The 27,224-nt window shown below is 50.8% G+C and overlaps 2 protein-coding genes across 11 annotated transcripts in view; one reads left to right on the top strand and one right to left on the bottom strand.

Annotated features, from left to right (window-relative positions):
- Positions 1-12,457, top strand: part of ZBTB5 (zinc finger and BTB domain containing 5) — an 18,112-nt gene extending 5,655 nt beyond the window's left edge. Inside the window, exons 2-4 of one of the 6 annotated variants that reach the window (XR_013924779.1) lie at positions 3,950-4,027; positions 4,823-4,992; positions 5,579-7,466. Coding sequence is in view for 5 of the 6 variants with exons in the window: in XM_080371501.1 (XP_080227627.1) it covers positions 7,330-7,340; positions 7,473-9,501 (2,040 nt within the window). In the remaining variant the exon portion in view is untranslated. The other 5 variants (XM_080371504.1, XM_080371502.1, XM_080371501.1 and 2 more) reach the window with 5 other exon arrangements.
- GRHPR (glyoxylate and hydroxypyruvate reductase) lies at positions 9,952-27,224 on the bottom strand. 5 transcript variants are annotated; one of them, XM_080371506.1, is made up of 10 exons: positions 27,081-27,224; positions 26,866-26,996; positions 26,675-26,747; positions 26,173-26,289; positions 25,580-25,668; positions 25,126-25,230; positions 23,815-23,950; positions 23,002-23,132; positions 20,627-20,672; positions 9,952-20,358 (listed from the first exon to the last, which is right to left on the bottom strand). In XM_080371506.1, exons 1-10 carry the CDS (start codon positions 27,143-27,145, stop codon positions 20,100-20,102), a joined length of 1,152 nt encoding a protein of 383 aa, XP_080227632.1. In that variant the 5' UTR covers positions 27,146-27,224; the 3' UTR covers positions 9,952-20,099. The 5 variants fall into 5 exon arrangements, with proteins under 5 accessions (XP_080227632.1, XP_080227633.1, XP_080227636.1 ...); XM_080371508.1 differs by having other exon boundaries at positions 20,215-20,486; XM_080371507.1 differs by lacking the exon at positions 20,627-20,672.

Below are 27,224 nucleotides of genomic sequence, written 5' to 3'. Positions count from 1 at the left end.
ACCTGGAATTCTGCTGGAGAAATCGATAGTGTCCCTTCTCTCCTGCCACGTGGTTTTGTTACCAGCTGTCCCTTGTGTCGCCTACCTGCCTGCCTGGGCTGTGTGTGCAAACTGGCCAGCTGGCTGAATTTGGTTTTGGGTGTTTTGTGTTGTTTAAGAGAATAAGGGAATTAAGCATGACTCGCTGAAAAGCAGTCCTTATAAATTTGGCTGCTTCTGTAACCAGACACCAACTTCCGCAAAAAAAAGAAGGGAATTCAGCACCTAGTCTCCACTTTGTAAAATTGGTTGGAGTTGACAGACAGACCCAGAGGTTAATATCTAATGGAAAATTAATGAACCGGCTGTGTGATTGTAAAGCGTAGGTCTTTTTTTTTTTTTTTTCCCTAGAATTTGAGAACGCTTGCACATCATCTTCCCCATTAGGTATTTTTAATCCTGATGCTTTCTTAACATGGAAATCTTAGGGCTTAGATTTCTTAAACTATCTCCATCTGCATACATGAGGAATGTGCCACCAGGAATGTTTGGTTACGGGGCTCTAGCTCCTCTGCACAGCCCCAAAGGAGCTTGAAAACACAAGGACAGGAGTGGGAGCCCCGTGGGGCTGCTTGTAAGCCCATTCCTGGAGCTAGCCCGTCACAGGCCCATCTCTGCTAGCCCAGAGGAGCACTGGCACAGGTGGGATCCCCCCCTGAGAAAGGGAGAAAAGGAGCACGTTGTTCAAGCCCCTGCCAGGGCAGTCCCAGCACAGCCTCTGCCCAGTGTCCTGTTGTGCTAAGGGAGATGCTGCCTGCTGTCAGGACAGATGGGCTGCGGGGAACGCCAGGTTGGGATCCCGCAGGATGGTTAGGGGTGAAACCAAAAGTGAGGGAAAAGAGGAGTTAAGGGATTTGGGGAGGAACAGGTGTGGAAATAGAGAGGGGTAAAGCAATAAAAAGGGCAGGTCGCGTTGCGTGTAGGCAGTTGGCTCGTCAGTGCACTTGCCTGGCCATGTCCTGCACCTGGTCAGTGCTGTCTGTCCTGCTCCTTATCAAATTCCTTCCTGGTTGTGTCCTGGGTGAGGTCTCTCTGCCCGATACGAGCACAGCCACAAGGCAGAGGGTCCCTTTGTCCGTGGGGTATTGACTGGAGCAAGTGCAGCTGTGCGGGTGTCTGATGGCCAGTGAAGCTCAACCTGGATGAGCCGGTGAAGTGGCCTGGGAGCAAAGGGGGAGGTGTCCATGGATCCCTAAGGGCAGCACTGGGTGTGAGAGTGCCTGTGTCTACAGGGACAGCACCATGGTGGGGTCAGTTGTGGGGCCAGAGGAGTCTTGGCTGGCTCTGTGGACTTGTGACAGTCCATACCAGCAACTGGAGCCAGGTTGTTGCCTGCCTGCAGGCTAGGGATGGGGAGACTGGGGCCCAGCGGGCAGCTACTGGGAGGGCCAACTGCCGGAGGGGGTCTACCTCGTATGCCTGTATGGATGTTCGCACTGGTGGACTTCCACCCTGCCCAGGCAGAGAGGGAAGCTGAACGAGGCCTCTGGTTCTGCCCGTGTGTGAGTGCGAGCGTCTCTTGGAGTGTGTACATGTGCTCTGTGCATTTGTGCCTGCTGGGGATGCGTCTTCTCCTGCTCTCCTGCTGTCTTCTCCTGCTGGGACCTGGGGATATTTAGCAGCAGCAGCAGCCTCGCCTCTCATGGGCTGTTTGATTTGCTGTGATACGATTTCCACTAGCGGTTTCAGTATCTATTGAGCACGCTTTTTATCAAAGTTTAATTACCTTTTTAAGCATGTAATCCAAATGCTAGGGAGAAAACGCTGCTTTACTTGTTTTCTAGCCAATTAATGTTACATTAAAAAAAATCTGTTGTTCCTTTGTCAAACTCTACTGAAATTACCAAAGCAAACTGTCAAATAGAAAGCCTCTCAGGTAAACCTCGTGTATATAAAACCATGCCTCCGGTGACTTGTGGTTTAGTGCCTTCCCAGGTAGAGGTGGTGTCTGAATATTTAATAGCTCTCAATTAATTTTTCTTCAGTGACTCTATGTATTCACGTGTACTTGCCCATGGCGAAGAGTTTTGTCGCTTTACTGTGTTACGTGGAGGAGTGTTTCTTTGGTTCTGACCTTGCTGATTTAATTTCTTAAGCCTTAGTCCAAGAAGAGGCAGAACAGTTGTTTTCCAGTCAGTATTTCGTAGATGGTTTTTCATTGCTTGCCCTTAAAATTTTCCTGGCTCATGACTAATTGTATTTGTAGGAAAACTACTTGCCACTAAACAATTTGGTGTAGTTTCTTTTTGTTTGTGGTAATTTGATTATAAAACTAAGCTGTTCCCTCTCCCGCTGCTCTTCAAAAGGCTGCTGGGACTCAGTGTCTGCCGTTTGTACCACTGATGCCTCCCCTGAGTCGCACTGACTGGGTCTGATTCAGCAGAAGGTTTCATCTAACATTCCCTGGGTCCCCAGGATGTGAACTGGAGCTGGTTGTGAGCCTCACAAAAGCTGCACGCTGGCCGCTGAAACCACTCACTGCTCAACTGGGAGCATCTCTTGTCTTTCATCTGAATGGGCTTTCACACACCTGTGAGATGGGATGTCACCCATCATGTGCTGGAGGTGTTGGGTTGTTTGAAAGGGGAGTGATGAGGATGTGCAGCCCACAGGTGGTTCAGCGGAGTCTTTATGGCCAGCTCTTGCTGAAAGACGGGCTATCACTGAAGCAGGAGGGAAAGACAGACTGAATCTGCATCTCCAGAAATACGCCACCCCTTTATTTTGATACTGACTTAGGTGCGTTGCATGTATTTAGTAACCTGAAGCAGCTGATATCTCACCGAATGTGGTCTGTGGATATAATGTAGTATATACCGCTCAGCCTAGTTTTATAACTTTTAATTGATCTTGTGCAAGATCTCAGCTCCACTCTGCGGTCCGTTTGTTGATTCTGGTTCAAGGACTTCAGCCTTTATAGTGTAGTAAAAGTTAAATACCAAGCCAAATTAATGTTATTTGAAGCAAAAGTGGGGTTTGTCTTGTTTCAGGTGCATGAAGGATGCACTCGCTTTTGGTGACTGTAAGCCAGTACTCTTTGAGTTCTAAAGTCCCTAATCATTGCTCAAAAGAATGAGGTTTGGCTGTTTTCTCGGGTTCGGGTACACGTTGCTGTGTGGGCAAGAAGACATCGGACCATCCCTGTAACCTAGCTTCCTTTCTAGGAGTCTGGCTCAATCTTCTTGCTGATGTGAGATCCTGTCCTCATGTTCAGCATTTTCCACCTCCAGTCTTCTCTGGGCATTGGTTCAAAGGCTTTGTTACAAAGCATTTTGTAATACCTTTGTATTACCACCTCCTGGGATTGGCTCGATAGGGGCAAGGCATGAGCGAGCTCTCGAGTATTTGATAATCCTTTACGGTGCATTTCCTAGAATGACCTAAAGCAGCGCACAGACTGGGAACTGCTGGGGTGCTCGTGAACAGCTTGCTTCTTGACAACCCTTGAAGCTGGAACGGTCTCTGCTGGGCCCTGTGCTTTTTTCCGCAGGATGGAGATTTACTGACCTGCCTTTTAGCTGGTGGTGCTAATGGTTCAGCACTGACACGTTTTGGAAAGTAGTACCACGGCGTCTGCCAGTTCTGCTCCTTAGGGAAAGGAGATCCCTTGCCTCTCCTGGTGTGGTGGGTGCCTGGCATTTTCTGGGGTGTCTGCCAGCGGGCTGTAGCATTGTATGCTGTGCAGATCTGCTCTACGGGTAGCCGTGCAAGTGTGAAATGGTTCTTTGGAGCTGTTGATCTTGTCTTGAGAATGAAGTGAAAAGAAAGTTGACCAGCATCCAGGCCCCACAAGAGCTCACTGATGCTATAGTGATGGTACTGTGAACGGAGCAAGAGTTTCTTTGTTGCTCTGGCAACCGTTGCCCCTATCCCCCATCTCCTCCTCCTCCTGTCTCCACATTCCCCCTAGGTGCTGTGGTTTAGTCCCTTTCCTGTGAAGCCAAGGACAAAGTGTTATCACTCACATAACACCTGGCCCATCTCAGAGGTGAGCGAAAGAATTGTTCGGCAGTCTCCTCTCAACTTTCCAGAAACGGCCGGCTGAGAGGAAGCTTTCCTCGCAGAGGAGGTCATCCCTGCACGGTGCTTGCTGGAACGAAGGAGGCCAGGAGTATTTTTAACCAGGTGTGCCGGAGCTGAGAAGTCAGACAGCGATGTGGCAGCACTGTTCACAAAACAGCCCTGGCCTCTGCCACATTCCAGATGCTTCCTGCCGGGACTTGTGGCTGTTGTCACAGGTTCCCCGTCTTCCTTTTGTCTGCCTGCCTGCCTGAGGTCACCGAGTTTCAGTTTGTGCCTCCCTTCTCCTACGACACCAAGAAGCATTTCCTCACTTTCCCTCGTGTTGCGTTTCTCTTGGAGAAAATGCGTAGAAATAATAACTCCGCAGTTCCAAGGTTTTGTCTTGCTTAACATATTTTTGTTTGAAAATGTCATCTTATTTTTCATGTCAAATACACATTGGTATTGAAAGATAAATAAAATCACCTGTTATCTGTATTGGTATTTGTTCTTTTTAAAAAAAGTGGCAAGCTCAAATTCTTCTGTTTTATTACATAACTATATAGAGATAAGGAAGATGTATTTAATCTATTTATGGTGCTTATTTCAGGCATCATAGCCTTAGTGCTGCCAAATTACAGGATTTTTGATGCTGCTGGTAAGCCGGAACCCTCACCATTGCTGGAAGGCATAAACTGTAATTTATTTATTTATTTCGTCTTTTTAAAATACACAGGAACTAATTACAGATTTTTGCCAGCAGAATTTTTTGCCTTTTCAGCGTTTAGGTAAAACTCTTCTTCACGAGCCTGTATCCTTTGGAGAGGGGGCAGGGGTCTTTGTGCAGTGGACTAGGTGGTTAAATCTTTTTCTGGCAAAGAGCTGCAAAGTACGTGTTGATGACAAGAAGTGTTGCTCTGGCCACCCCTTCCATAGCTATTGGAGGCACTGGTAAGTTTTGAGTGAGGAGGTTAAGTATTTTAAGTCCAGCACTGGTTATAGCTGTGGGCCTGCTAGAAAAGGGGGGAGCCTGGCTTTGTAACCTTACTGTTACTTTTTTTTTTGCTTTTTGCTGCTCTGATAGTTACCCAGCATGTGTTCAGCTCGTGCTTGTCCCACTCTCTGCCAGTGGATGGTGTGACTGGGAAACGTCACTCCACCCCAGGCCCAGCCTGAGCTTCTTCTGGGGTCTGGGGGGGGGGGGGGGATTCGGTCTGACAGGCTGTGGAGAGGGAGCAAGTGGGGTTGGTGTGCAGTGTCGTGGTTTAACCCCGGCCAGCAGCCACGCAGCCACTTGCTCTCTCTCCCCCTCACCCAGAGGGATGGGGAAGAGAATGGGAAAGGAATGGAAAACTCAAGGGTTGAGATAAGAACAATTTAATAGGTAAAGCAAAAGCAAGCAGGGAATTCTTTCCCCACACCCCACGGGCAGGCAGGCTCAGCCATCCCAGGGCAGCCGGGCTCCATCACGTAACGGGTACTCGGGGAGACAAACGCCATAATGCCAAATGTCCTCCCTTCCTTCTCCTTCCCCCAGTGTATATACTCAGCGTGACGTCCCACGGTATGGAATCCCTCTCCGGCTGGCTTGGGTCACCTGTCCTGGCTGTGTCCCCTCCCCATGTCCCGTGCCCCCCCAGCCCTCTGGCTGGCAGGGCCCAGGAAACTGAAAAGCCCTTGATTTAGTATAAACATCACCCAGCAACAACTAAAACCGTCACTGTCCTGTCAACGCTGTTCTCCCATCAGAGCCAAAACACATCACTGTACTAACTACTAAGAAGAAAATTAACTCCATCCCAGCTGAAACCAGGACACACAGGTAGTGAGGGCACACGCCGCATGGGTTTACTTCATTTCCAAATGCAAAAACCTAACCTCGTGCTGCTTGCAGAATAACTCCTGAACAAGTTCCAAAGAAGTGTCTTCTTCATAACAGAGGATCAAGAACTGTCCTGCTTTCCTAGCACTTGACATGCTAGTGGTGATAATGCGAGGCAGGGGAAGATTGCAGAGTTACTTCCCTCCTTTGAGCGGAGTTGCTGCCAGAAGCCAAGGGATCTCCTCTAATTCTGCAGCTGCCAGCTTGCATATGCGGAAATGTGTAAATCTGGTGTGATCTCGTGTGTATTGCTTGGCTTTTTGGCCCTTACCAGCACGCCTTGCCTCCCTCCCTGCCTTTTTTTGCCTTGCGGCGCAGCAGAGTACAGAGCCTTGAGTTCCTGCAGGCTGAGGGAGCCTTAGTGGCCACGTGCTGCTGCTGCTCCTCCATCCCTGCCATCTCGATAGCTGAGGTTTTGCTTTTTCTGCTGATCCTTCCAAGTAAATAGTTAATAGACAGCCCTCCAGGTGAACAAAATTCCAAAGTAATGAACAATCTACATCAACAGCTGTACCTGCTTTCCTCTGAATGAATGTGCGTGCTTGGCAGCCCTTGTCTCTGGCCTGAGCATACCTTCTGAGCAAAGCTGGTGTGTAAAGCAAAACACCTGGGAAGAGTTTGAAAGAAAATGTTATTTCTGAGCGAACCATTCTTTCCTGGTCCAGCATGACTATGGGAAACCTTGTATGCAGATTATTCACATAGCTTGTGACTTTGCACAGACCAAGAAGGTTTGTAAGAAACTTCTTCAAAATAAAGGTATGGAGACGGCTTTTAACGTTGACAGACTTTTCTGTCTCACTGCAAAATAAAATAAGAAATGGGGTTTATTTTGTGGGAAAAACTGAGGACTTTTAGTGTATCCTAGCTGATAAACCATAGTCAATAAGAAAATTGTATTGCACTTTTGATAGCTAGTGGCAGTTTGCGTTAAGAGCTGACCGTTCGTTCCAGTGCAGAAGTGTCTCCCTTCTTTTCCATTAACTCTTCTTTTCTGGGTGTCTGTGTTGAAAGCAGGTACTTGAATGACAGTTCTGCACAGTAGCTGAGAAAGCGTGCAGAAATTCTTTTGCAGAAGGTGAAATTGGATTACGTGAGATGAGAATTAAAGTTCAGACTTTTCAGTGGGGGGGGGGTTATCTAATAACGTGAGCCATTTATCAAAGGCTGCAGTAAATTATTCACAATTTTTTTTTAAAAAAAACCACCCACAGGATTAAATGTTTTACTAAAGAGTGTGGTTTAGTTTGGACAGGTGAAATGACCTGCGTTATTCAGTTTACAGCAGAGCTCCCTGTGACACATCTGATGCTGATGTGACTGTTGCGCTAGGTCAGCTCCATGGCAGAACCTGTATTTTCTTCCTTGTCGTCCTCCACAAGATTGTCAGCTTTGATACAGTACCAATGTGGCAGTGGTAAATTAAGATCAGTTATTGTTTTATCTGTCTTTCGGCTGTCATCTTTCATTTTTAAACCTGGTTTTCTTGTGGTCTGAATGGTGCTTCAGCCGTTTTTAGTATTATAGTTTCTTCTCTTTTGTTTTATAGGATCATGGATTTTCCAGGACATTTTGAGCAAATCTTTCAGCAGCTCAACTACCAGAGGCTTCATGGCCAGCTTTGCGACTGTGTCATTGTGGTGGGCAACAGGCATTTCAAAGCCCATCGCTCTGTTTTGGCAGCATGTAGCACGCATTTCCGAGCTCTGTTTACTGTAGCAGAAGGAGATCAGACTATGAACATGATTCAGCTGGACAGCGAAGTGGTGACAGCAGAAGCTTTTGCTGCTCTGATAGACATGATGTATACTTCCACACTAATGCTTGGGGAGAGCAACGTTATGGACGTCTTGCTGGCTGCTTCTCACTTACATTTGAACTCTGTTGTGAAAGCATGCAAACACTACCTTACTACCAGGACGCTGCCAATGTCTCCACCGAGTGATCGAGTTCAAGAGCAAAATGCACGCATGCAGAGGTCTTTCATGCTCCAGCAGCTTGGACTGAGCATTGTGAGCTCTGCTTTAAATTCCACTCAGAGTGCAGAGGAGCAGCCAAATACTATGAGCTCCTCGATGAGAAGTAACATTGAGCAGCGCACTACTTTTCCTATCCGTCGTCTCCACAAACGTAAACAGTCTTCTGAAGATCGGGCCAGACAGCGCATCAGGCCTGCCATGGACGAGTCTGTTTCTGACGTGACTGCAGAGAGTGGGCAGTCAGTAGTTCATTCACGGGAAGATTTCTTCTCACCAGATTCACTGAAGATTGTGGACAACTCTAAGGCCGATGCTGTTGCTGATAACCAGGAGGATAATACTATTATGTTTGATCAGTCTTTCAGTGCTCAGGAAGATGCTCAAGTGCCCAGCCAGTCTGACAACAGCGGAGGCAACATTGCACAGATGTCCATGGCATCCCAGGCAACACAGGTAGAAACCAGCTTTGACCAGGAGGCTGCTTCTGAGAAGAACAACTTCCCATGTGAGAACCCAGAGGTCAGTCTGAATGAAAAAGAGCACATGAGGGTGGTGGTGAAGTCCGAACCTTTGAGTTCCCCAGAGCCTCAAGACGAGGTGAGCGATGTCACTTCCCAAGCAGAGGGCAGCGAGTCTGTTGAAGTGGAGGGAGGAGTAGTGAGTGCAGAGAAGATAGAACTGAGTCCCGAGAGCAGTGATCGTAGCTTTTCTGACCCGCAATCCAGTACTGATAGGGTGGGAGACATCCATATTATGGAGGTGTCAAATAACCTGGAACACAAGTCTACTTTCAGTATCTCTAATTTTCTAAATAAAAGCAGAGGTGGTGGCTTCAGCGCTAGTCAAAACAGTGATGATAACATTCCAAATACCACCAGTGACTGCAGAATGGACAGTGATGCCTCTTATCTGATGAGTCCAGAGTCGGGGCCCGCTGGCGGCCATTCATCTGCCACAGTCTCCCATGTTGAGAACCCATTTAGTGAACCTGCAGACTCTCATTTTGTTAGACCAATGCAGGATGTGATGGGGCTCCCCTGTGTACAAACATCTGGGTACCGAGCAGCAGAACAGTTCGGCATGGATTTTCCGCGGTCAGGCTTGGGCTTGCACTCCTTGTCAAGGGCAATGATGGGCTCAGTCAGAGGTGGAGCTAGCAGCTTTCCTGGGTACCGCCGCATAGCCCCCAAAATGCCTGTGGTCACTTCAGTCAGGAGCTCCCAGCTGCAAGATAACTCATCCAGTTCCCAGCTGATTATGAATGGGACCACTTCTTTTGAAAACGGGCATCCATCACAACCTGGTCCGCCACAGCTGACAAGGGCATCCGCAGATGTCCTTTCAAAATGCAAGAAGGCCTTATCTGAGCATAATGTCTTGGTTGTAGAAGGTGCACGCAAGTATGCGTGCAAGATCTGCTGCAAGACGTTTTTGACCTTGACGGACTGCAAGAAACACATCCGTGTGCACACGGGAGAGAAGCCTTACGCCTGCCTGAAGTGTGGCAAGCGGTTCAGCCAGTCCAGCCACCTCTACAAACACTCCAAGACAACCTGCCTGAGGTGGCAGAGCAGCAATCTGCCTAGCACTTTGCTTTAATCTTCTCCACCGCAGGCCCAAAGGAAAATGCCAGTCTAGTTCCCTGAAGCACCACAGGAGCGTGAACACTATTTTCTTCGAGGCTGCAGGCTCGGAGGCTGCTCTTGTCGGTCCGTGAACGCTTCCCGTGTGATTGTGCCACACACACAGAAGTCTTGGGTCTGTCAGTTGGGGATATTACTTTACCTACCTCACAGGGGTGTTGTGAGGCTTAAGCAGCTGTAAAGCAAAGAACCTGGAGATCTTCAGAAGTCGCACTGTAGGTGGGTGAAGTGTTGGCTACGACGTACATTCAGGCCTTGGGCTGCTGGGGATACAATCCCTAAAGCTAAGCAGTTCCTTTGCAGGGCAGAGGGGTGAGAACGTAGTAGTTATCTCATGAAGTAGCACGTTTTCAACAACGAGAAACTGAAGTGCAAATTTCCTCTTTTTTTTTTTTTTTTCTCCCCCCCCCCCCCCCCCAAAGTATTTTGTAAAAGTGAAATCATTTTAAAAAATGACCTGTAAAACAAGTTGCTGCATTATGTATGGACAGTAGTGGCAGAGCTGTTAACTGGAACTAACGCAGAGTGCATATCTTTAAAAGAGAAGAACAACTTTGGATGCACCCGTCTTGACATAATGCTTTAAAATATGCTAATTATAAAAATAGTTCTAGGGTTATGAATGTATGTTAGGCTCTTTTGTAGTAAAGGACACTGTGTAAGGAAGGTGCTTAAATTAAATCCCAGACAAGTAACTTTTGGACTGCCAAATGTATATAGATACTTCGAATACAGCAAGATCTGGATGTTTGATTTTTTTTTTTTTTTTTTCTGTAGAAACTTGTATTAAGTGGTAAGTGAAGTACTGTTTCTTGTTTGTGCTATTCTTAGCAGTATTTTAACCGATTTGTATCTCCTATGTTAAAATTATCTATCCACAGAAGTCTGAAAAAGAGCTTGTCTTTGTCTGTTTTGTTATTTTGAAGGAGAGAGAGAATTTGTGATGGCTTTTTTTACTGTGTAAGATAGTCTCTTGCTGTTTCCAGATGCTGATAGTCAATCTGATCCCCGATATTGCATAAGCATATTGTCCTTTTCGGACACGCTTACCTTCTGGCTTTAATTTCCTCCTCTGTACACTTACTTAATTTCCTTCACAACTATAGATTGTTCCTCGTATCGAACCAGTCAGGAATGATCCTTATTTGCCATATTTATTTATGCCGCTATAAAATGTAGTTGTTAAACACACTCTTTCCACTTAGTGTCACAAATGTACTTTTTCACATAAATTAAAAAAAAAGCGCATAAATTTAATTTTAAAAAATAGCACTTTGTATGGCAAAAAATCAGTGATTGTTATTCTTCAAGTGAATTGTGTAAACCTTATTTTAATTTCCTCTTCTTTGATACCATTGTAACTAGTACTGTCTGCGGTCTTTTTTTAAGATGCAAATGAATTAACTACTGGTGTTCAGCATGTTGGGTTTCTGAATAAAATTTTGGAGCACTTGTGCTGATAAATGTTGCTGTACCATATAGGAGTTGGGTCAAGGCTGCAGCATGTCTGCTGCTTAGGAGAGACAGAGGATTTGCATTTCCTGGTATCTTAAGTCACAGAACAACAGCTTTCCGTTAATACAAAAAAAAATAAATTGCAAACCTTCCCCTCTTTTATTTTATTCTGTATAGCAAATGCATTTTGTGTGATGACATTCAGCAGTTTTATGGAGTTTGTGCTACCTAATAGTTTGCCTTCTTAAACGTCTTGGATTTATATTTGGATAAACTGAAAATAAAATCCTTATCCATAGTTCTGTAGGTCATTTAGCGGGATGAACTATCAAAACTGTGGAAGCATAGAAACCAAACAGTCATTGTCAGACCAAAGGAAATACGGAAATTTTTCTGTACTTGGCTTTATGTGAAACAGTAATCCACTAATGAAGAAATGTGTCTTCATCTCTAATTACAGTGCTTCACATGGAAAAAAAAAAAAAAAAAGCCAAATGTCTGTCAATGTGTTACTTGCGCCTCGAGCGTACAAGGTAAACAGGAACATGGAAACATAGTGAATGGATTAATTCCTTTAAAATGTTAAGATTTTGTTACAGGATTTATTTAATGGTCATATTTCTAGCTCTTGATTTTATAGGCATTAAGGAAATGTGCTGCATTTTTTTAAAGCATTAGGATATGCCACAATTTGTTTTATAATGATTTTGATATCAGGGGACTAACAGCATTGAGCTATACTAAACAATCTCACTGAAATGTCAATAAAATGCAGTATTTTATACTTTAATATTTTCTTGTGTTGCCTTATTAGTGACATTCTGATGGTTTCATCTTCCTTGCATTTCTAGCATGTAGTTTTAAAAATAGGGTTTTTTTTATTACATTTTCTGTTTCCTATAGCACATCTGAATTCTTTGAATTCTTACAACACATAGGGATAAAACATCTACGCAAATGAGGAGATTAGAGTAACTGAGAACGAATACGAGCAGATGAACATATTTAACTGTACCTTTTGAATGAAATTAAAATTGTAATGTTATTAGGAAATATCAGACCTTGTGCAGGAGGACTCATGTCTTTAAGAAAAAAAAATCAACTGGGAGCATTTTTGGAAGTAGCAACTTTCAATTCCATTATTCATTGCCATCTAGTGCAGCTGGAGGAGCACACTGCAAACCTAGGAGCCTGTGGCTGGCTTGTCGCTTTCCTGGTCTTCCAATATGAAGCAATATCTCAGAGTGGCATCTCCACTTAGCTATCCCCTGTTGTAAACTGAGAGTATCTCATCTCAAAGCCTGGTAACGCTGTCAAAGAGCTTATCGCTCTTGAGTTTTGTTCAGAATTTAACTTTCAAATGCTACAGTGAGAGCTCATGTGAAGCAGTCAGTTATGTTAGTATTACGAAACGTGAAAATAAACCCTACGTTTTTGTGCTGCTGTGTCTGACTTGATTTACTTGTTTATGTTATCCTGGTGTGTTTGCCAAAACCGTACAATGGATTGACTATAAACAAGTAATGCTTGTGTATTAACTGATTTGGCTCTTGGTGAGATCTTACTAGATCACTTGGCAGTGCAAAATGATCCACTGTTGGTATCTAGGCACGCACGTAGGCATTTTTGTCCGACGAGGCCAAGCACACGCTGCTGCCCGCGGCTGCCCGCCTGCTTTGTGCTGTGGCTGTGCCAGTTCTGAGAGGACACGTTGAATCATAGAATCACTGAGGTTGCAAAAGACCTTTAAGATCAAAAGATCCGACCGTTAGCCCAGGACTACCAAGCCCACACCAAACCATGTCCCCAGGCGCCGCATCTGCGTGGTTTTTTTAAACTCCCCCAGGGATGGTGACTCCACCACCTCCCTGGGCAGCCTGTGGCAATGCTTGACCACCCTTTCCGTGAAGAAATGAAGAAGAAAAAAAAAAAATATCCTAGTATCCAGCCTCCTGCAGCAGGGGGCCCAGCCCTGAGGGACTGGTGTCACCCACGTGTAGGACCAGGCAGTGAGCCTTGTTCAACCGTGTACGATCGGCCTTGGCCCATCAGCCCAGCCTGCCCCGATCCCTCGGCAGAGCCTCCTGCCCTGTAGCACGTTAACACTCTTCCCTCACCCCCAGCTTGGTGTCATCTGCAAACTGAGGGCGCACTCTTATCTCCTTGTCCGGATCGTTGATAACAACGTTACCCAGGGCTGGCCCCAGCACGGAGAGCCCAGAGGACACCACATGTGAGTGGCCACCACGGGATGTAGCTCCGTTCACCACCGCTCCTCAAGCCATCCAGGCAGCTTTTAACCCAGCGCAGAGCACACCCGTCCCAGCCATGAGCAGGCAGTTTCCCCAGGAGAATGCTGTAGGAGACTGTGTCCAAGGCTGTACTAAGGTCCAGGTAGGCACCACTCACTGCCTTTCCATCATCCACTAGGCAGGTCATCGTCTCATAGAAGGACATCATGATGTCGTAGCTAATCAATGTGAAGTGGGTCCACATTTGAGCCAGTATGAAGTCTTGAAGTTCCGTGTTGTCCCATCGATGCTTTGTGAGCTAGTCCAAACCAGGAGAGTGTGGCTGGACTTCACCGTGGTGGCTTTGGTTTCGTGTCTCATGGAACCACCGTCCCGGTGCGGTGGGCTGTCTTCTGGCTAGTTCTCTGCTCTGAAAGCGGCATTAAAAATGTTTCATGTGCACCATTTGAGACGTCCGATGGCTGGCTGACCTCCCTGAAGGGATTCTTGCTCCTGCCGCAGCCTTGATGGGAAGGGGCACGTTGCTTGCCTCTCCCTCACCAGATGAAGGCTGGAAAGCCTTGGGATCCTGGGAGCATCCCCACTTGTGCATGGAAATTACAGACATTATTTTCCTAGCAGTATCAGTTCCCTGACAAGGTCATTTTGTGACCGTGCAGGTGCTCGTGCTGGCAAGGTAGCAAGGCTAAGGGGCTAGGTAATGGGGCGATTATTTTTTGGTGACAACATCTAAATTCTCATTGGTGACCTTCCAGATCTGCCGCATAAGGCAACTAACAAAGGCTGGTTTGGTGACTTGCTTAACACAATGTACTAGTGCCGCCGGGACCAAATTGCATGACATGATGGCATCATTCATGTCATTCAGGGTAGTTAAACAGATTTTGAAAAGGCATAAAAGTAGCAGTCTGCAATTTAAATGCTATACTGCACTCCCTTAATTTTTTCTTAATATTACGTGAAAATATTCAGCCTGGAGCTTCCTATGAAAAGGAATGACTGAACTAATGGAAGACGTCAGTCGGTAGAAGCCACACAACAACATCGCATCTGCGTAACTGTAGGAGCGCACGCTTAGCTGGAGCCTTGTGTTTGCTTGCGCTGTGGAACCACTTTTGAAGGTTTGCTGTTCCTGCCAGAGAAAATAAGTCTTGGGAAGACTGTGGCCAAATTTCCTGTTGGAAAACTTCCACAGAGGCTAGGTTGTTTGCTCTGGCCTCTGCCAGCTGCGTCTGCGGGCAGCCAGCGCTGTTCACTCGCGTCGGCGACTTCCAGCAGGATGCTGCAATCTCACTAGGTCAGTCCACAAGCATCCCTTTGCTCATAATTCAGCCTCGTAAAATGCTACCAAACCCCAGCAAGAATATTTCTGTTCAGGAAGTCCCCTGGCAATGGTTGTTTAAAACATCATTATGTACTTCAAGTGCCGAACTGCTGCAGCAAATCCTCTTGCTTCTGTGGCAGTTTTACCACCTTTTACTGCTTCTGGGTTACATGCTGGGGGCTGACCCTTGCCAGCAGCTCGAAAGAGCGAGCATGACCACCGGCCACCTGTCCAGAGGGACTGCGTTCCTGCGCCTCTTCCCTAGGCTCTTCCTTCTGCTGTGAGCGTGTGGTGAAAGCAGCAGCTGCCCTGCTGGTGTGAAAAGCTCCTTCCCCCATGGCAGGGTGAGCGTGAATCTCATCAGCACCATCAGCCAAATAACCACCAGAACAGGCTGCTTGAAAGGCACGGTCAAAATGATAATTACTCTTCATATCAACCTGTAAAGAAATACTTGTTCTAGCAAAAGCTAGTTGTAAAAGCCTGTACGTCACTCAGTAAGAATTTTGCCCTAGTAGAATATGCTTTTTGTAAAAGCTGAAATAGCATTAGTATCTATGCAGCATCTGTAAAATCCATAATCTGTTGTCATTGTTGCTCTCTGAATTCCTTGTGGGAAGATGTTGATGCTGCTCTGCCCTGGGAGCTGCTGCAGCTCGCCACACTGGCTAGCTATTTAGCTGCTGGTGGCACAAAGTTTTGACTAGTGACTGCTGGTATGGAGTATTTCCAGAACTTACTGAGCAAGAAATCTTGTCAAGAGGTGTTTCCTCTTGGACGGACAAGACTTACTCATACTTTGCTGTCAGTACATTCAGCTCTGACCAGCCACGCTCGGACTTGCCTAAAAAACTACAGGTTCCTTTAAGCAGGAGCAGAGTGATAAGGTTAACATTTTATTACCTACAGGGTTTTAAGTATTTCTAGAAAACAAAATCTTTTCAGAAAGGGCTTATCGATGCTTTCTCGTAGAATCACAGAACACCTTGGACTTGAAGGGACTTCAAAGACTGTCTTAATTCCAACCCCCTGCCATGGGCACGGACACCCCCCCAGCCCAGGCTGCCCCCAGCCCCGTCCAGCCTGGCCTTGAGCCCCCCCCAGGGATGGGGCACCCACAGCTGCTCCGGGCAGCCTGGGCCAGGGTCTTACCACCCTCACAGGGAAGAATTTCTTCCTGATAATCCTAATATCTAATTTCTGTGCCTGGCAAAATGATAGACAGCTGCAGAAGGTACTCTTTAAGATGTGACACCTGAGATGTGCTCCAGTCACTCTGGCAGCCTTATTTACAAGCTTGTATCTTATTTCTTAACGTAATCGGGGGATCTAATACAAGTGCTCAGATACCGTTTCATTTGCGCTTAACTATTTCTCACATTGTTAGGGGTCACGATAACCTGCTGAATATTTAGTCAATAACCTTCAGCGTTACAGTAACTTCGCTAATACCAGAATCTTCAGTATCAAAACTGAAAAGGCATACAGACCAACAAACTCACCTGACGGGCTTGCGCCCATGTAATACAGCCAAGACTTTCACATCGAAGTAAATCCTTCTGATTTCTGTTACATCAATTGGAAAATTTCCAGCCAGTTGAGATGTTTGGGAGCCCAGTCCTTCCTCCCTACCACCACGGCCACAAGCCTTTCCTTGGTCAGCAGAGTTCTCATTAAAAACTTCCCAGACACTTTCCGTTTCTGATGTGTGGGCATACAGTGATCAGCAGGGCTTGTGAATCAAAACACGTTGATAAACATGTCAGAGACTCTCTGAGGCATGAAGCAAAAGTCTTCCTTTAACTAGCCAGCACCGGCAACTCATTAATGAACATATTTCAATAGCTACCATTCCTATCGTAGTAATCAAGAGGAAATCAAGCTGGGAATTTAGCAAGAACACTTGCCATGGGACAGAAAGAGGAGCAGATGAACTTTAATTCCCAAGCACAGGCTTTTCTCTGTGTGTTTCAGCTCCCTCCCTGCACCAGGCTTAGGACACTGGCAGCTGCTGCCGTCCCCTCTCAACCCCTCAGAAGTATTTTGGACTATTCTGCAGCACCCTGCTCAGCTTTTATATGGGCTGAGAGCTGGAAAACACAGTGCAGACTGGGCTGGCTGGCTGGGATGGCAGCGGGGAAGCTGTGCTGGGCACTGGGCACCTGCCAGCAGAGGTTTGGCTGGGCGGCAGCCTCCCTGTGTGGGGAACCACGAGGCTCTTCCTCCTGGCTCCTGGAGCTCAGTGGAGAGGGGCTGTCAGCATCGCTGCTGGGAGCATCAGCAGCAAGCTCCTGAGCTGGGAAGGAGACGCTTCCCTTCCTGCCTGTGCAGCCCCCTCCCCTTGCACCAGCATTTCAGTGCTGGTTTTGCATCAGTCAAGCAGCTGAGGCTTTGTGTCTCTCTTTTTCAGGGTGATTTCTACAGGCATGAGCAAAGCAGCTCTCAGCAAGACCTCAAGTGTGCTGGGGGCCTTCAGACCATAGGAGGAAGGGTCTTTCCTCCCTGGGCGTGTGGCATGGCCAGGCAGAGCCACAGCAGGTAGGCACCATGGTCTGTACCAGCTGAAGATCCCATCTGGCATCTTCAGTGGCTATTAAAAAGGAGGCAGCTGGCTGGTGGGGAGGAGTGGGCTGTCTCTGGTGCTCAGACCTTCGCTCTGCTGGACAGGGAGAGGTGGCTGGGTCGGTGAGACCGATGCTATGCTGTCAGGGCAGCTGCTCCCAGGACAGACACAGCGGGGATGGCTGGTGGGGAGGCTGGGTCATGGTCCGGTGGCTGAGCTTCACCCCGGTTTACTGCTGAAGGCTGACGTTTGCTGAGACTTGGTAAACCTCAGCCGGGACGTATGTTCAGCCCAGAGGCATTTGCCTGGCTGCAGAATCACTTGGTTCTGGGAATGGGGGGGCACGAGTGGGGACAATACCGAGCCCACACCTCCCCTTCCGCGGTGCAAAAGCACGTTGGCAAACGCCTGCAAAGGTGAAGGCGCAGAGGAGAGGGCACGGGTGGCCACAGCTGAGCAGCCCTTGCTGTACAAACACACCTCTCAGCTGGGTGGATCAGCCACTTGTGCCACCATTCACCCTGGCCACCACAGAAGGAGCCCGGGTGTCCTCCTGCATGAGCCTGGCCACCACAGGGAGGTTCACCTGGCTCAGCCCAGCACAAGCACTAAACAGCAAGAAGAGAGCAACAGCCTTGAGCTGGCTCCAGGGCACGTGCTTGCCCAGCACGGTGACAGTGGAGCATCCAGAGACTGGTGGTGGTCATCACTTTGCTGCTGCGATCCCACCATGTATTGGAATCGCGGTACTGTGTTTGCCCTGCCGTTGCGGTGCGTTGCTGTTATCACTCCGCTAAACCAAAATCCAATGCAACAGCCAAGCCAATGCCTACAGAGAAGCAGAGCTGGGGGGATGAGAGAGGGGGCTGGTCTGGAGATCACGTTGGAGCCCACATGGCTTGGAAGCAGGGTGCCCATGCTCATCCATCCCACGCACCAAGCAGAAATCCCAGTTCTTTGCCCGGGGATGAGGGACAGCTTTTCAACCTTGCTTCAAGCTGCAAGGCACCGTCTCTAGTCATGTTTAATCCTGACTGAAGGCGGCTCCTCCAAAGCCACGAGCTCCTGGGTTACGCTTACATGTTGCGCTGTGGTTCCCGTGCCCGTGAGGCCAACCGAACTGGTCCAGTCTTGCCTCTGGAGGAAACACAGGGTGGAGATGACCTGGTAGCAGCTGGTTGGCTGGTGCAGGTGCTCTGCTGCCAGCAGAGCTCATCGCTGCTCCGCACCTTCCGCACCTGCCCTGGCTGAACACACTGGGCACGCCTTGTGTTTTGTGTCTGGGGGGATGGAACTCCCCTGGGATCAAGTGAACTGAAATGTTCACTCACCTCCTCCTCCTCTCCACGCCTCTTGCAGCCTTGGAAACAAGACTGTCCCGGTTTCATACGCTGCTCTGAATGTTGAAACCTGAGCAGAAGAGCAATGAGGCTGGGAGAGGAGGGGGCCTGACCGAGAGTACAGCTCAAAGGGGACTCGAGTCAAGGTCCACTTTTCACCTTGTTCCCCAGCATGACTGGGAGCACACGGAGCTGGGAGGAGACTGGTCTGAAATGGGTGAGAGCCATCTCCACACCATGCAGTGAGGGCACCCACGGAGCTGGCCGGAGCGGCCGTGACCGTGATCGGCAGGGCTGTCCCCTCTGTCCTGTGGCCGTAGGTGCCAGGAGGGCGCAAAGGGATGGGACCACGGTGAGGTCGACATTTGCCTCCAAGCAGCTTCACCACCGCCAGGCAGGGATGGACCAGACCCAGGTCTCGTCCCCCCGCACCAGCCCGAGCAGACTGCCCTTGCCAAGGCTCCCCGACCACTCTACAGAGGTAGAACGTGAGAAGTTCAATTTAACGGACTCCCTCATCACACATGGGAACACAAGTTCACAATTTGCAGCTGTGTCCAGCTGTGGCAGCGCTGTCACTGCAAGACTGGGCGCACGACAAGCCTCTGGTAGAACTCCAGCAAAGTAACGTGACTGCTTGTTTAACCCACTTCGGTGTTTATTTCCAAATGCAACAATCCTATACGTCAAATCCTTGCCTTTTATCCTGCTGCAGACAGCTTATGGGCACGCCCCGTACAAAACTGGAAAACTTCCTTGACCCTTTCCACCCTTGCAGCGGGAAGATGCTGGGGGATCACACTCAACACACACGCGTTGAAAGCAGGATTTCTGACCAGATTTCAATGTGTTAACATTTCTCCTGCTGCTGCAATGCAATGTCACAGCCACCTATCTTTTCCTTAAGGAAACGTCATCGGAGCACGCATCCCTCAAACAGGACATGGTAAAGAGCGTGCAGGTGCAATCCAAGGGGCACGCCTCACCAGTTGTTTCACCAGCTGGAGCAGAAGCTTGCTGGGGAGGACTACCAGCGAGAGATGGGTTCCAACCCCCATTTACAGAAGCGGCACAATTGTTGCAGGAGGGACAGAACCCTCAAAAGCCCCTGAAATGGGCTCAGATGTGCTCAGCCAGGCCTCTCCTGGCAGCTAGAGGCTTGGCACCCCGCTCAGCTTTTCCTTTGCACTAACACGTGTCTGGGGAAAAAAAATGAACTGGGGAGGGGAGGAACCAGTGTGGGGCTGCAGAACCTCCCAGCATGAATTGCAGTTTGCAATTCCCTTCGGAGCCATGCCCAGAATTAGTTAAGAGATACAAAAGACAGAGCTGGCGATGCTGGGGGGGGGCACGCAAGCTTTTTTGCTTTTCTTTAGACACCTGCGGAACAGAAGCATCACACCTTGGCACCAATTCAGCAAGACATCCTCGGCCGTGGGCTGTGCCGAGACCTGCCTCTCTGCCCTTCCTGGAGCTGGAGAGTGTTTTTCCAAGCTGGGGCCAAACCCCATCCATCGCCTTGATGGATGGACCTGCAGACCCCGCAGCGCTGTGCGCTCTGCCCCGCGCCCTGTTATCAAATGAAATGAGCACAACGCGGTCACTGCTTCTCTTTAATGGCTACAGCGCGGTTCCCTCACCGCAGGCACCACTGGCATGCTGCTGCAGAGGCGAGGAGGCACAGGACTGGTCCATGAGGCTTCTCCAGGGAAGGGAACGCCAAGTCCTGCTGCTCTGAGGGAGCGGGGCTCTGGCCGTCACAGCAGCAGCTCGTGGGGCATGGGCTCTCCTCGCAGCCCGGCCAGCAGGTTGTTGGCTGCCAGCACTGCCATGGTGCTTCTCGTGGCATACGTGGCACTCCCGATGTGCGGCAGAATCACTGCAGGGGACAGGGAGTTCCTTGCTCATTTCTTACCTTTGCTGACCTCTTACAGGGGTCTTCCCATGGGGGGCAACCTGCATCCTGCGCCCCCCACAGCTACACCGGGATTACATCAGCCATAGAGCCTGAAAGAAAATCATCAGCCACTGAGGACTGGAAAAAACATCTGATAAACGGCTGACTAAGCTATTTTTTAAGTCCTTCAGGCAAAAAAACAGTCAGCCAAGAGTGGGTCCTCCTTTCTGCGTTCAGGCTTGGTACTTACCTTCCCGCACGGACTGAGAGTTGGCAGTAGATGTCAGATACCATCCCTGCAACAAGCACGCACTGAAAATTGCACGCTGCCACCTGACTCCCACACAGCTTTAGGAGGTTTTGCTCATGGACGAGCACGAACCAGCACCTCTGCGGGCAAGGACCTGAATACTGTTGTGAAACATTGTGGTTTACAGACCCCTGGGTGCACGGGAGAGGCACGTGTGGAGGCAAACTGCCCTTGCTGAACAGAGCTGGCATGCTGTGGCACGGTCAGGGCAGTAGAAAGGACCAAGCCAAAGCTGCTTTAGTCATAAATTATTATAACATTAGTAGCGGGTGGTACTTGCACTGCAGTCCCTGGTTGTTTTCTAACAGAGAGCATCTACCGACAATGCAGAAACCTGACAGGCTGCTGCCCCGGGGAGAGAAGGCCTTCCCAAGAAGGACTGTGAGGCCACCAGCCTGGGTTCCGTGCTCCTCCAGCTGCTGAAACTATCTGGCAGGTTTGGGTGAAAGCTGCGAATAGTTTCAGAATTATCAAAGCCTCATTTCCGTGAATACGTATGTATTTGCTTTTCCCTTGCTTGGTGATATTCCTAAGATCTCAGAAGCCCTGTAAGTATTTCCAGAAAGTCTCTGCTTTTATAGTTTCTCACACTGTCTACTATGGGGACCAAAGCAAACAAATAAAAAATATTCTTTAGCAAAAAGATAACCAGAGCAACAGCTATGAACCTGTTTTTCAGAAACGAACGCTTGGCCACAGGCCATCCCCAATCGTCATGCGTGCCTCTATGGTTTGTTTTTTGGTTTTTTTTTTTTTTTTTTTTTTTTGAAACAGCCTTTTCCTACTCCAAAACCCTCCTTCCTGGAGAGAGAACATCCTGCACAGCCACTCCAGTACTTTGCCCGTGCAAGTGAAGATGCACGCGCTGGCTCGCACGCTTTGGGGGCAGCTTGAGCAGCCAAGGCACTCGATCGTGCAAGAGGGAGCTGCTCTGGCCCACCTGGTGCCATCAGCTCTCAGCAGGGCTGGCCACCCCAGCACAGCCCAGCACCCGGGTAGGAACAGGCACCCTGCCCCTGCACCAGTGACGGGGTAGCAGACAATCACAAGATGGTTACTTTCTAACTAGAAAGCACTGCCTGCTCGGTGTTGCATTTCTGTCTTTGTTTTTTTTCTGCCTCAAGGGATACCTGCGAGCCTGTGGAGGAGGAAAGCTCCTGCTCCGGCTTTACAGGGGACAGGCCAAGATACTCACTGAAGGCCACACCAGGGAAGGCAGTGAACACACCAGGAGCTATCCCTAACTTGTCCCAGGCTGCTGGCCAGCCTGTGATGCCTGTGAGGATGGAACTGTGCTGGTACGTGGCAAGGCCATGAGAAGCAGCCCCCAGCACAGCCCCTTCACCCTTCACCAACGAGGATCCCAGGAACTAAGACTGAGGGTTTTGCCAACGTCCTGCGCTAAAATATCGTCCTGCCCCAAAATATCATCCTGCCCCACACAGCAGCTCTCAGCAAGGTCTCGGGAAAGCACTGGTGAATCAAGCGGCGATCAGCTACTGGCCCCTGGCTGAAGGTGCTCCTGCCTCCAGCGGTTTGGCGATGCTGAAGCACAAGAGCAGCTGAGCAAGCCCCTTCCTAACCAGCCTTTCTCCTCCGACCTAACCTCCTCTGGAGAAGACACGCACTAGTCCTGGGACCAGCACCTTCCCAGCGGCCTGATGCCTTGTTGTGAAAGTTGCCTCGGGCTGTCCAGGGGATGCAGCTAGCCCACCTGCAAAGAAACCCTTGCTCATCCCCTACCAGGCTCACAGCGGGTGGGCTAACGGGCGAGCCCTGCAGTGGCTGCAGCGCTCCGAAGGCCAAGGTTCCTCTAGGTAGATTCAGCACCCAGCTGTTTAGCCGCATGGGAAGCTTTTCTAACCGAGTATATGCCCAGGAGTTTACAGAATAACAGAACTTGGCAGGCCACCAGCAGGCATTTGCTTTCCCATTCAGGCACCTGCTGGTATCAGACCCCTTCAGGAATTTCACCCCATGCCTCGGCCCCCTGAATGGAGATCCATCAGGAAGGTGCTAAAAAACGAGCTGATCTCAACTGCTTTCTGGAGAATTATAATACTTCCCGTACTAGTTTGACATCACATTGGTGAGATCTTCCCCTCTGGCAGCTCCCTGCATTGTACAGTGGGCACAGTCTGCTCAAATACACTTGACCTTTCTGTCCTTCTGCATTTTAGCGTATGCTTGCACTGGCAGGCTAACGGGGACAGAGAATCCTCGTCACACCAGCTAGTGGGTCCCCAGCCGTGGGCACCCAAGGCGCCCCAAGCACAGGCTGCTGGAGCACACTGGGGGCCTTGCTGCCCACTTACCACAGTTCTTGAGGGAGAGCAGGGGGTGGGCAGTGGGCAGTGGCTCCGGTGTCGTGACATCCAGGCCTGCTGCTGCAATCTGCCCGTGGGCCAGCGCATCGTACAGGTCATCCTGGTTCACCACGGCCCCCCTGGAAAAAAGAGAGGGAGGCCCAAGCTGCTGCTGAGGGGTCCCGTGGGCTCCCAGGAGTGCGTGGCCAGGGCTTGGGTCACGTAAGACAGCCTGGGCACCGGCCCCCAGGTCCCCAGGGCGGCCTGAGCAGAGGTCAGACCCTCTCTGGGATGCACCTGAACCTCCCACTGCAATGAGCTGCTCCTGCTCCAGGCTGCCCACCAGCAGGGAGAAGAGCTGGGTGCTGGAGCACAGGATGACCCCAGGGCAGCCACGGTGGGAGGCAACGGGAACGGGAGGCTACTGCCAGACCCCACCAAGGAGTCCTGTTGCAGCTGCCTCCACCTCAAATGCAAGGCTTCTGGCGGTTGCATCTGTCTCTTGCACAAGCCCTCAGCCCCACATCACCCAACTGTCACCGCCCGTCCACCTCACCGGGGTGGGACACGGGGCCCTGGGGAGGAGACAGAGGCTGCAGCCCCCTGAATAACTTCCCATGCCTTTGCCTTGATCCCAAGAGACCTTGGGCTGGATGGACAACGTGCTGGACAAACGGTTCCGGCAGCTGCAGCCATGAAGGCTGTACAGGCTGTCTGGAGTCCCAGCGGGAGCGCACCTCAGAGCCTACCAGTTCTCCCCTGCAACCACAGCTGTCGGCAGCGTGGCAGTCACCCCCCGTGCAGCAGCTAGGTTGCAATTACCTGCTCGTGTTGATGAACACAGAGGTCTTCTTCATTCTGCCGAAAAAGTCCTTGTTGCACATTCCCTGGGTGGCCGGAGTCAAAGCACAAGTCACCACAACAAAGTCCGACTCTTCGGCCAGCCTCGTGAGTGGGACTGAGTGGAGAAACAAGAGGTCACAGCTCTGCTCGGGTATGTCACCAACCCACTTCAGCAACCCTCTTGTCCATAAGGTTCACCAGAAAGCAAGTGCTGCTCTGAAGAGACCTGGCTGACCATCCTCCACAGACTGGGAGACGCAAAGACCAGAAAACATGAGAAACCATGCACATTCCTGCAGATAGCACTGCAGTGTTTTGTTTCACTTTTGATTTAAAATTGAGCCAAAGGGGAAACGAGTGATGCTTCAGCCGTCTGGCCCGAAGGAGGCTCTGGTATGTATTTCATGTTTAGACAGCAAAATAAGGCAGCAGCAGTTTGCACCTGCATTAAATCTCTCTTTCATTCCTGGAAGCAAGAGGAAAAGTGCAAGGAGACAGACAAGTTCTGCCAATAATTTCATGCAAAAAAGTACCAACTGGAAATGCACTGGCTTTGGAGTGAAAATTAGCACTTGATGCAAGTTTTGGGACTCTTTAACAGGGCCATGGAAAAGTCCCATTCCGCAGCTAAGAGACATTCCCAGGCTTGGCCGGACATCAATTTAACACGAATGTTAAAGCAGGAGGTTAGAGTTGACGTTTGTTTCCAGCAGCCAGCATCTCAGTAAAGAACTGTGGTCAGCCTCAGCCTGTCCCCTCCTCCGTGCAGGACAGATGTCTCGGTACCCATCTCGCGTGGGGGATGGGGGTGTGTGTCCACAAGACCCTTCCCTTCCTCCCAGGGGCAGCTGCCACTGTCCCCTCCCTGTCTGTTCCATTCCACTTCCTTGCGGGGATAAAACTGGGGGTCACACACAGATGGACACAAGGGGAAGATGAAATGCAAAAGCAGCAGGAACGGCCACAACCCACAATTACGGTGGGCAGCCAGTTCGCGGCCAGGTGTGTCCATCTTTCTGGCTGGAATTGCCCGGCTCAAGGCAGCAGGTGCCCCTCCCCGACGCTGCGCAGGGAACGTTTGCCATTTGCCATCCCCTCCCCTGTTGCCACCACGGTGGTTCACACCAGCTACACCAGGGAGCCCCCCAGAACCTCCTGCTCGCCCCTCCCTGTGCAGCGGGCCAGCCCTGGTGGGGTGACACTTCCCCCGGAGCCAACCCAGCCACAGTGCTCCGCGCTGCCCTGCCGCCGCTGCCCGACAGCCGCCCCCGCTTCTGCCGCCCTCCTTACCAAACTCAGCCGCAAACTCCGCAGCGCACTCTGATTTCGGACAAGTGCCAGCGTACAAAAACTTCTTGACCCCAAACGGCTTTAGGCGGCGGGCAACTGCCTGTCCTAGGAGCAAGAAAGAAGGAAAGACACAAGCCATCGGCTGACAAAGTTCACAACGGAACGGATGACAGGCACGTCACCTTGGACTTTGTTCAGGGCATTCGTTTAACTAAAAATCGAGAGGACGATGTCCAGTTTGCTGTAGCGTTCAGGTAGCAGACATGTCTGAACGCTTTAAACTTTTAAGGTTTGGGCCTGGTGAGTCAAGATCGCTGTTCAGAGGAGGCCCTACACATCTCCCCTTGTTCTCCTGGATTTTAGAGGCGAGTGCCAGGGCCACTGCCTCAGCGGAATCTCCCACCCCCCCTGCCACCACAGCAACACACGAACCTTGAGCCCAACCTGCACTTACCGATTCTCCCCAGACCTATGATGCCCACCGTACTACCAGACAGACCATAGCCGCACATCCATAAGGGCTTCCACGTTGTCCAGCCACCACTGGCAGAGAGCGTGAGACGGAAACAAACGTCAGACAGCAGCAGGGGAGAGCCTGCTCATAGCCTTGTCCAGCCACATTCTCTCAGGTTCCCGTTTTGTGACCTCGGTGGTCTCCTGCAGGAACCTGTTTGGACCTTGGGCGCACAGCAGCCACCTTGGGGCCAACTTTAGGCACCACTAACCACAGCCCTAGAAGCTATGGCCAGACCTTCCACGTGTGTCCTCCTTGAGGGATCTGTGGTGGCTTTGGGTGCTGTCTGCCACAGGTCCGCTAACCTAGCATAGAGAGGGGGAGTTCTGCACCTCTCACAGCCCCCACAGAGCGCATCTCCAAAGTGTCACAGAACTGCAGGGGACTCAGCCTGGGCCTGCAAGATGTTTTGGTGCAAGCCGGGTGAAACTCTGGCCTTCACCTGTCTGGTGTGGCATGCTTTCTCCTGCAGCTCTCAACCGGGAGGCTCAGAAGCCAGGCCCTTGCTCCAGCTGGCAGCTGCTGATACTCACTTCTTTACCTGCTCCGCTGCCTCCGGCAGCCGGCGGCACGCAGCCAGAAGCAAAGCCACCGAGAGTTCTGCAGTGGCATCGGTCAGGACGTCGGGGGTGTACCCCACCCGGATCCCTCTGCAAGGCAAGGAAGGTTTCGGGGGCAACGCCGCCAGCCTCGTGGTGCTACCGACAGGTTTCTGGGCAGGTTGCTGAAGCTGTACCTCCTTCTAGGTACCTGCAGCACCACGAGCAAAAGAACCCCCGTTTTGGCCCCTCAGCCCTTCCTCCTTCTCAAGACTCTTCCCGATTGCGGTTGGGTCAGCCTAGCCCTTCCCTAGCATCCAAAGGCTCCTGCGACACCAGCCAGGTCGGGGGTGACCTCAGGCGGGTCGGGGGTGACCCCAACCCCAACCTAGCAAGAGGGAGGTGCAGGTCCAGGCCGTGCCAACGCCCCATCAGTAACTCCGAGCTTCGCCTCCCTCCCCGCTGCCCCCCCACCCCCCCCCGGAGGGTTAGTTACCGCTTCTTGATTTCGTCCAGGGAGAGGTGGTCAAAGCCCACGGACATGGTGCTGATGACTTTCAGGCCAGGTCCTGCAAGATACCACCAGCACGCGGCTGCCCAGCGTCGCCCCGGGACGGCGGGACCGCGGACGGGTTGGGGGGAACGTGCTGGTATTGGGGGGGGTTCGGGGCCGCAGCCCGCACCCACCGGCGGCCTCCAGCACCTCGCGGTCGATGCGGTCGGAGAGGAGGCAGAGCAGCCCGCGCTTCCCCGCCACGCCGGCCAGCAGCTCTGCCCGCGGCACCGGCTCCTCCGAGTCCCACTGCTGGACGAGGCACCTGCGGCGGGAGCGCGGCCCGTCACCCCGCCGCCTGTCCCGCACCCGGCCCCGCACCCGGCCCCGCACCCGGCCCCGCGCTCACCCGCCGGCCTGCGACAGGACCCGCAGCCCCTCGGCCGGGATCCGCCGCGTCACGAACACCGCCATGGCCACGCCGCGCGCCCGCCCGCCGCCGCCGCCGCCGCAGCGACCCCGGGCGGCCGCCGCGCCACGCCACGCCACGCCC

The sequence above is a fragment of the Falco punctatus genome, assembly GCF_963210335.1.
Source record: "Falco punctatus genome assembly, chromosome: Z".
NCBI lineage: Eukaryota > Metazoa > Chordata > Aves > Falconiformes > Falconidae > Falco > Falco punctatus.
Note: the sequence above shows the minus strand (reverse complement) of the source record. Positions and strands in the feature narration are given on the sequence as shown.